Here is a 9,778-nt window from a genome sequence, read left to right as displayed (position 1 = left end):
TACATTCTCATATATTGTGGTTAGCAGAAGATAGTGTTTCCAAATTCCAGTGAGTCAGAATTTATGTATACTCAACAAGTGTGGTCTGAACTGAAGGAAGGATCAAGTTATTTTATAATCTTAACTCAGATGGGAGTTAAGAATTAAGATGAGATGAGTAGTATACTTGTAGTGAAGGAATACATGGATTACATCCAAAGAGAGAAATGGAATGTTCCACTGAACTGGTACCTAGAGTTAGACCAATGTCAATGGGACCTTACAGGATGCCTCCAACTAAGTTGATTAAATTAAAGAAACAAGTGGAAGAGTTGTTAAAGAAGCAGTGCATCAGACCAGTATATCTTTATGGGGTCTCCATGGTTAAAGGAAATATGGAGAGTCTCGGTTGTGTATGGACTACAGGTAGTTGAATAAGTTCACCATCAAGAACAAGTATTCTCTACTCAGAATTGATGGTTTGAGGGATCAGTTACATGAAGCATAGTGTTCTGAAAGTTTGATTTGAGATCTAGATAGCAGCAGAGTTTGGTAAAGGTTGAAGATGTGCAGGAAACAACTTTTAGGTCTTAATATGGACTTTATGAGTATGCAGTGATATTGTTTGAAGTAACAAACGCTTCAGCTCTGTTCAGGGATTACATGAATAGAAATTTCTATTCTTTCTTAGATAAGTTGTTGTGGTCTTTATAGATGACATGGTTATTTATTCAAGGTTCGAAGAAGAGCATCTGAAGACAATGTTGGAAATTTAGGGAGAGAAGAAATGGTATGATAAATTCTATAAGTGTGAATTCTGGTTGAAGTAAGTTAACTTTTTAGAGTATGTGTTATCAGTTCAGGGGTCTAAGAGGATCCAACCAAGGTGGAGGCATTGTTTGAAGGGGGACGCCCTAAGACGGTCACAAAGATAAGAAGTTTTGTGAGTCTAGTTGTTTTCTATCACAGGTGTGAGTAGAGTTTCATAAAGTTAAAGAAAAGGTTGACAAGTGCTCCAGTGTTGGTAATTCCCGATACAGGAAAACCTTTTGAGGTTTAGTATGATGTTTCACGTCAAATATTGAATGGTGTCTTACTGCATGAGAAGATAGCAGTTGCATATGTTTCAATGCAACTCAAAGTTCATGAGAGAAATTATTCTACTTATGACTTAGAGTTAGCAATGGTGGTTTTTGCTTTGAAAATTTGAAAACATTATTGTATGGAGCTCAGTTTAAGGTGTTCAGTGATTATAAAAGTCAGAAATACTTGTTTGATCCAAGGAGTTGAACATGAGGCAGAGAAGATGAGAGAGATTATTTCTGAAAGATTATGAATTCCAGTTGATGTATCAACTAAGAAAGCTTAATGTAGTTGCAGATGCTTTGAGCAAGAAGTCAGTACAAGTGTCAGTCATGATGATTGAAGAGCAAAAGTTGTTTGAGCAGTTTAGAAATCTGAATTTGGGAGTACAATTACATGTTGATCATATTGGTTGTAGTAAGTTAACTATAACTAATGATTTTTCTTGGAATGATCAAGGAAAAGAAGTTAGAGGATCCTAGTCTGAAGTGTACTGTGGAGTTGCAAGGTACAAATCAGGCTGAAAGACTTGGTGATGGGGGAGATGGACATTGAGATTCAAAGGAAGAACTTGCATACCTGCAAATGAAGAGTTGATGAGAATTATCCTGAAATAAGGTGATAAGGGTCATCTTAGTCTACATACCGATATGAATAAGATGTACCAAGATCTAAAGTAGTTCTTTTGGTTGTCCAACATGAGAAAAGAAATAGCTTAGTATGTGGTGGCAAGTTTGGCATGTCAGAAGGAAAAGGTAGAACATTAGAGACCTAGTGGTTGTTGCAGCAGTTGGATTTTCACGAGTGGAAATGGGATGATCCCACATGAAGCTTTGTATGAGAAGAAGTGTAAAACTCTTTTATGTTGGTATTAGAATGGAGAGACAGTTTTGGTTGGGCTAAAATTAATTCAACAGATCATTGAGAAGGTGAGGCATATATATGACATAACGAAAACTTCTTAGAGTAGGCAGAAGTCATATGCAAATCAAAGGAAGAAGCCTTTGGAGTTTACAGTTGGAGACTATGTATTTAAGAAAATATGGCCTACCAAGGGTGTAGGACGAGCTATCACGAAGAAGTTATTTCCTGAAGTTGTTGGACCCTATCAGATTATAAACGTGCATCATGTTTTTCATGTGTCTCAACTAAGAAAGTGTATCCAAGAACCTAGTCACGCATTGAAAATAGATAATGTGCAAATCAAGGATAACATGTCTTTTAAAGTAAAACCAGTTAAGATTGAAGATCATCAGAGTACACAACTTAGAGACAAGATCATCAGTACGGTGAAGGTAGTGTGGGTTGTTAGGTTTGGTGATTCATTTAGGGAAACAAAAGAAACCATGAGAGAATCCTATCCCTATCTCTTTTCTCGCAAGTCAATTTTCGAGGACGAAAATTTTCTTATTGGGGAGAATGTAAAGATTGAGAAAAATAGTCTTAGAGTAGAAGTGGTAAAATTAAAATGACACCTGAATATTTTATTATTAAATTTAAAAAAGCATATAAATAGAAATTTTGTTATTCAGGTTTCATTTTAAAAAGAACTACCATCTCTCTAGAAAGTTCTTTTTCCTTTCCTCTCCCTTCTCTCTAAGATTCTGATTTCCTCGCTCATTAGTTCGACGATCGAAGTCCACCATCAGACTCCTGGCAGTAAATACTACAAGACTGCCTGATCAGAATCTTTGATAGAGTAAGTTGATTTTTGTTATTCTCTTTGAGTCAAATTTTTGAACTTGTTAGGTTGTTTTGTCCTTGCAATGCATGTGACCCTTTTAGCTTCAGGGTTAATCTCTGTTAGCTCAGGGTTCAAGTGATATAGTTAGATTTTTTATTAGGACTCTGTGGTGCAGGTTAAGTTACCTTTGAGTTCTTGGTGGTTTTGGAGCTCTTAGCGAATACCTGCTAAATTTCAGGTAAGGGAAGCTAGCTTTAATTTCTAATAGAACACTAGGCTAGAAGATTTGGATGTGGGGGTGACGTGATCAGCAGTCTCAAACTTTCTTCCATGATTATTTGTTTTAAGTATATTAGAAATTGACTGAGATTTGAATGTGAAATTTGATGTATGGTTGTAGTTATACAATTATAATGTGTTAAGTATTGGTTGTTTGATGTTGATTTAGAGTAATTTTCAGCTATAGTATGGACTTTGTTATTTTTGGTGTCCTCTGGTGTCATTTAGATCAAACTAAACTATTTTTGTTCAATCCAAATTTAATGGGCACTCTCTGATGTAATTTAGATCAAACTAAACTATTTTTCGTTCAATCCAAATTTTTGGGTGCTCTATGGTGTAATTTAGATCAAACTAAAATATTTTTTATCAATCCAAAAGTACTGGATGCACGGTGTCATTTAGCCCACACTAAAATATTTTCGATCAATCCAATTATTTATATATATATATATATATATATATTACTATTATTATTATTTTAGCATAGTTTATTTGGGATTATTATTGTTAAATGACTTTTTGGATATATTTGGGTTGTTAGAAAGTTTAAATTATATGTTATGATTGAATGGTGTATTGATGTGTTAAATGAAATGTGCAATGATGTGAAAGTAAAGATCAAGACATAGTATTTTCACGAAAGAAAATACCGTGTTAAGATTGTTTAGGATGTGCATTGACTAGGGATTCGTCTAGAAGGAGATATCCTGACTCTACTGAGATAATGGAATCATATAGATGAAGTTATTCAGGTGGTGAGAGTCGAAGGAGGTTCATATGAATGGGTAAATTGTTTGAAAGATAACTAAATTGACCTGTTATATGAGTTAACCATGTCATACTAGGAGAGAGATGATATTGAGATTATTTATGCACATAGCTGTGTAGATTTCACACTGATTTAGTATGACAGGTGTCGATCAACTCCTCAGTGAGAAGTTGGATGATGAAATTATTTTAGTTGAAATTTGAATATTTGTTTTAATTTTGTGTAGATATTTAAAGTTTTATGAAAAGAGATATATTTTGTAACATTTTAAGAAAGAGTGATGGACATATTTGTATTATATTTATATTTTCTTTTTAATATTTTATACAGATTATTAGTGTTTAGATGATAAAAAATATAAAGTACATTAATATCATCAACAGTGGTGATAATGTCATATTGATGGTAATATTGACAATATAATTATAATGATAATAAAAGTAAAACGAGTTGATGATGACAATGCTCCTTATGAAGAAGACTATTGATAAATACAAAATATTTTGAAATTAAATTAAAAATCATTTCAACTATCCTATAGCCAAATGCATTTTATATTAGAAATACATGAAAAAATTTATCAACCTTAGAAATCCATTTTTATTTAAATAGGAATACAAGTAAACACATTTTTAAATCGTGAAAAAATAAAATAAAAAATTCAGAAACTTAAAAAACATGACACAAAAATATACAATATTTTCTCAACCAAAGAGCATCTTAGCTTCTTCATTTTCAAACTGAATGATGACAATTATCTTCCATGGAAGCAGTAAGGCATAACAACTATCAGTGGGTACAGAATACAACTGCACGTCTCAGGTTGCAACTTTTGTCCTTAATCTCTCCATATCAAGATTTCCTTCTCTCTATTTTCACTCAAACATGTGTAAGAAATAATGTTACACAAATGATAATTTCAAAAGATGAACTGTCAAATAAATTTTTCACTGACAAGACTGTATATATAGCTATAGTCAATTTCTGTATGTCCGAATGATGAGAGGTGGACAATTTTGAAGCCATGCATGTAGCTCGAACTCTTACAGGTTTGAAATGGTCACTTGTTCAACTACATGCCAAAATATCCATCGTGTGAAAAAGGACTACTCTTCAATTAGCAAAAGTAGTACAGAAGAGCCAGTAACAGTGAAAATTTACTCATCCATCGGAACATAACCCATCCACGGCATGCTAACACTAGGTCAAAAGACATATAGTTGGTACAAAATCAATCCTTGTAGAGACAGGATCATCATTACCCGGACATGGTGACAGCATTATTTCTGCCCTATCAACCCAATTCTTCGTTTACAGCAAAGTACAGTCCACCTATATGGCAGCATCAGGATCCAACCTTCTCTGGATAGCAGCAGCAGCCTATAATGATAAAACAGCAGCTAATTTTAGCTGAGGCTTAAGCTAAAATCCGATCTCAAAATAGGAGTTTATCATGTAATTCTGACCTCAAAGTTTCCAAGCTTGTACTGATAAGCCATCTCCTCCCTAAGTTGAGCTTGCTCTTTCATTGCCTGTGCCTGTAAACCATGGCAACGGTACAAAAGAATCTTGCCATTAACAAAATGACTACATATCAAATTATCATAAAAGCAATCCAGTAAGAAACCCAACCATTCCAGTTTGCATGGAGTGCTTCAACGCCATCACTTGCTCTTCTTTGTGCTTTTCACGGGCTTGCAACAGTTCTTGCCTAAAATGAAATAAAAAATTATTTTAGCACGGTGAAGCAATTTGGTTCAACATAGATAATGATTGCTACGTGTGTCATGGCCACATATAAATAGCACCAAAAAGGAGATAACAAATTGAAGTACAAATATATAAGTTACATTACACTATGATGGATAATAATTTAGAGATCATATTCTGACACAATTTCAAGAAAGCTTTGAGTAGTCTAGTATGGTATGATTTTGCAAAATGAAAAAAATGCTAACTAGAGTCAAAAGTAGTTATTGAAAATATATCAAGAACAAACTAGAAGATAGTCAACATTGTTGCTGCTTAAAGAAAATAAATCAAATAACAGCAGATGAACTAATTTGAAAAGATAAAGGTTGCCAAACAAATTTAAGATAAGATATGTAAAAGCAGTATTTACAAAAGTATACCTGCGCTGTTCTTCATCGTTGAAAACAGTGCGCTCTGTTGCATGAACCTTCTTAAAACCTTTTTGCATCTCCTTTTCCATTTGACGCCTGTAGTAAGCATCAAGATTGTAGTACCTGCCACATTACCATCTGTTAAACCATAAATAAAGATACAAAAAAATTATCCATTCAAGTTATCAGATCCGTGTTATCACTGCAAAAATAAAGAGTTTGCATTGCTGACCACTGCATAGATAATTCAGAAGACAAAAATACTTTTAGATGCCAAATAACAGGTATGTGGGCATATATTAGTTCTTATTTACAAAAATGAGAGCAAAAAGGAATGCACGACTTAAATAAGCTATGCTGACACTGCAATATCTTACTTCTTGGAAGGAAAAGTAGCTGTGTTGTGGTCCTCCATGAATCTGCATATCAGGAATTAGATTGCATTTAATCAAACACATGTACCCAACAAAAGAAAATCAACACAATTTAGTACCCAACAAAAGAAAATTGACACAGTATTAAATGTAACAATTAACATGAGAATAATTGGTTGGTCAATAAGTCCCATCAAGGGGAGAGTGAAAGAAATCGCTAAGAAAATATTAGGATTCCTTTGCACTCATAGCATAGTTATCAGCTTGAGATTCAAATCTTACAATTCAATACATTGTGGCCATCTACCGATTCATATTCCAACATGAATCTTAAATGACTATGACCAATTGAACTACAATCCCAGGGAAAAGGGTGTACTGTATAAATATTTTGACGGACCGTTTCTGTCAAACCTTTACATGAATGAATCTATGTAACTTCATATTACCAATACAATTCACTCAACATTAATATTTTTTAACTTTTTCACCAATTCTTGTGAAAATAATTAAAAAGGCATGTGAGCTTAAAATTTTAAAGGGAAAGGAATTTGAAAGAACACTTGTGAACTTATCCTATTGATTATTAAAAAAAAATTGTCACTCACTCATGCAATGCATGTACTCTATTTAGTTATGTGATTGTTTTGTTTTCATTCTTCTAAAATAAAGACGTTACAAACTTATACATAACTAATAGGTTTTATTTTGTATGACTTCTCTTAAGTTGTTTTTATCTTTTTATAGAATATTTTACATTGAACACCATATATCATCTATATGATATATTTGACATAATTTTTCATTGTACCTGATCTTACGATTTGATACAAAACTGTGATTCATGATTTAAAAAATAGCTTGGCAGTTCATGATTTAAATCTTGACTCGATATCCTTGGTACAATGTTAATAGTAAACTCAACAGTTCAGCAACTTTATATACTGTCCCCCGTGTTTAGGTGCTATGCTTACTCTTTGAACATCTGTTTTTCTTCCCAATTGGACATATTCTCCAGATTCACCTGTTAAAATACCACAACAATTACGATATATAATATATATTTATATAACCATGACATGATATAAATTAGGCATAAAAGGAAAAAAATCTACTTATAAGCAGTTGTGTGATCTTGTTTCTAATTATTATGTAAATCTTGTTTCTCAACGAAATATAGCCGACCACAAACTTAATTTGTGTGAAATATATAGAAGACATTTCACCATATAATGTAAAAAAATAAACTTATTTTTTTTGCAAGAAAGGACAGAGGGCCACCATGGAAGAACAAACATCATACATGTTTAGATTCCATATAGAAAGTAAACCAATAATCACCTGCTTTACTTCGGCCAACCATGCAGTGAACTCTGGTCGTTTGGTCCTGTAATATTCATAGCTTCATAACATCACTCACAGAAAGGTATGACAAGGTCATCATTTCACAATATATAAAAGGTAATTAGCTAGTTATTAAATTAAGGCTACACTCAAAATGCAGGATGTTTATTTACTTCAACAAAGCCTTTATAGCTCTACCACTTAATTATCTGCTAAGCTAAAGTAATTTGATACCGCAAACATTAGAGTTGAGAGTCCTGAGACAAATTGACGCTTCAAGAAGAAAAATAAAAGTATGATCATAATATCCAGTAAACATGTTACCATTTTACAATTTTTTTCAGTTAATTTAACTTTTAAAGTCTAAACAGAGAAGTACATGCTAAATTGTCATATGCCTTTCAACAATAACTCCAGTTAAGAAATTTCTGCAGCTGCTCCCCTACATTGTGTAAAATAAGTGAAAAACTGTCACCTTTGCATATGCCAACATCTTCCTATATACCATAAGTTGTGGCATTGGCATGATGCCGCCAAACTTCAAAATTGTAAAATCACTAAAAACTAGAAATCATAATCAGGAGTGTAAATTATAACCTACTACCCATGCAATGAAATGAAATGACTAGTGAAGATCTGTTAAAATATGATATTTGAGTTTTAATTTTTCTTGTAAGCAAATGAATTGAGGGATAGATATTTTTGGAGCACGCTGGAAATTTGTAGAGAAATCATTGTCTTTCTTTTCAATCGCCTTACAGTTCTTCTTGTCATGTGAAAACATCAAATCCAGTTATTAGTCATTGCCCTTAATAATCTTACCAAGGTTCATTTAAAAGTACACCACTGATCATTTTGAAAACCTATAATTCTCGATCCCATCATCATTCAATCAAATTGAGCTATGGATCCCGACAAACAATCATCTCTCACATTTCAATCAACAAACGAACACAACAATTAACAGATAATAAAAAGTCATTAATCTCTTACCACATATCAGTTTCTCTGATTATCCCATACTTCCCCCAAGAATTCGTAACAGCTCCCTTCTTCCCTCTCTCCTCCTTCTCCTTCTTCTTTTTCTTCTTCTTCAACTTCTCCTTCTTCCTCCGCTCCTCCTCTTTCTCTCTCCTCCGCCTCTTCTCTTTCTCTCTCCGCCTCCGCTTCTTCTCCCTCTCTTCCTCCTTGTCTCTCCTCCTCTTCTTCTCTCTCCTTCTGCGCTCCTCCTCGCTCTCCGATTCCGAATACTCCGAATCCGAACCGGACCGCTCGGACTCGGATTCCTCCGAACTGGACCCGGAACCCGAAATCGACTCGCTACTGTAGCGCCGCCGCGATTTCCTCTTCCTCCGGTGTGCCCTGTCTCCGCCATCGGAATCCGAGCTTCCTCCACGGGATTTTCTCCTCGAACTGCTGCGCCTTTTCTCGGTTTCCGAGTCTACCTCCGAATTTTCTCGCACTTTTTTGGAATCTCTCCGTGACGGAGCTTCGTGTTCTTCTTTCTCTGAAGACGTGACATTTTTTCTCAGAGCATCGTTTTCTTCATCTCTCGACATTTTTTTCCGTTGGGTTGAGCTCTGGGTTTTGCAGTGAGTTAAGTCACGGAACTGGCGGAATCGATAACTAGAAAGCCGAGGAGTTATTTCCTGGATTCTGATCGAATGGGCTTTGACCGAAGCCCGACACATAAAGACAATTACTTCCTGCAACCAATCAAATTTTAACCTGCATCCAATTTTTATGTGAAATGTCCTTAAATAAAAGAGGAGTGCAATTAAGAATACATTCGGAATCCCTTTTTCAGAATATTTTTTTATATAAATTTCATGAACACTTTTGTATTGGTATGGACCGAACAGTTAATATCATGGCATGGCTCCCACAATCGAGTCGATCGAATGACAAACGCTTGTGTAGGTCGATCGATACCTTTGGTCCAATTACGCCCAATCAAGGTCAGTAAAGCTAAATCATCATTTAGAATTAGGTAATGCACCTCTAAGTACGATTCACCTCACTAATCCGGTCCAACAAGGTAAGTCCATTAAAATAATATAAATAGCGCACATTCTAAGAAGTAGGTACATCATTAATTACTATGCTTTGACATTTGAGTGCTTCACATCCTTTGCTGACT

General features: G+C 34.4%; 1 protein-coding gene across 1 annotated transcript; it reads right to left on the bottom strand.

Moving 5' to 3' along the window:
- Positions 1-4,496: 4,496 nt before the first annotated feature.
- LOC137835206 (nucleic acid-binding protein) lies at positions 4,497-9,369 on the bottom strand. Its single transcript, XM_068643591.1, has 8 exons — positions 8,632-9,369; positions 7,636-7,681; positions 7,269-7,318; positions 6,298-6,339; positions 5,930-6,043; positions 5,430-5,508; positions 5,264-5,335; positions 4,497-5,177 (listed from the first exon to the last, which is right to left on the bottom strand). The coding sequence occupies exons 1-8, from the start codon at positions 9,327-9,329 to the stop codon at positions 5,130-5,132; spliced, it is 1,149 nt and encodes a 382-aa protein (XP_068499692.1). The 5' UTR covers positions 9,330-9,369; the 3' UTR covers positions 4,497-5,129.
- Positions 9,370-9,778: the final 409 nt, after the last annotated feature.

Source organism: Phaseolus vulgaris, chromosome 5, assembly GCF_051622355.1.
Source record: "Phaseolus vulgaris cultivar YP4 chromosome 5, ASM5162235v1, whole genome shotgun sequence".
NCBI classification, from domain to species: Eukaryota; Viridiplantae; Streptophyta; class Magnoliopsida; order Fabales; family Fabaceae; genus Phaseolus; species Phaseolus vulgaris.
The sequence above is the reverse complement of the archived record's forward strand: the minus strand, read 5'-3'. Positions and strand labels throughout refer to the sequence as shown.

Bases quoted from the DNA above. Each gene is read 5' to 3' on its own strand.
- LOC137835206 (XM_068643591.1), bottom strand. From the start codon at position 9,329: ATGTGTCGGGCTTCGGTCAAAGCCCATTCGATCAGAATCCAGGAAATA. The intron at 6,044-6,297 runs GTAAGATATTGC...GTAATGTGGCAG, and splicing joins GCTACTTTTCCTTCCAAGAA to GTACTACAATCTTGATGCTT. The intron at 5,509-5,929 runs GTATACTTTTGT...ATTTCATTTTAG, and splicing joins AACGATGAAGAACAGCGCAG to GCAAGAACTGTTGCAAGCCC.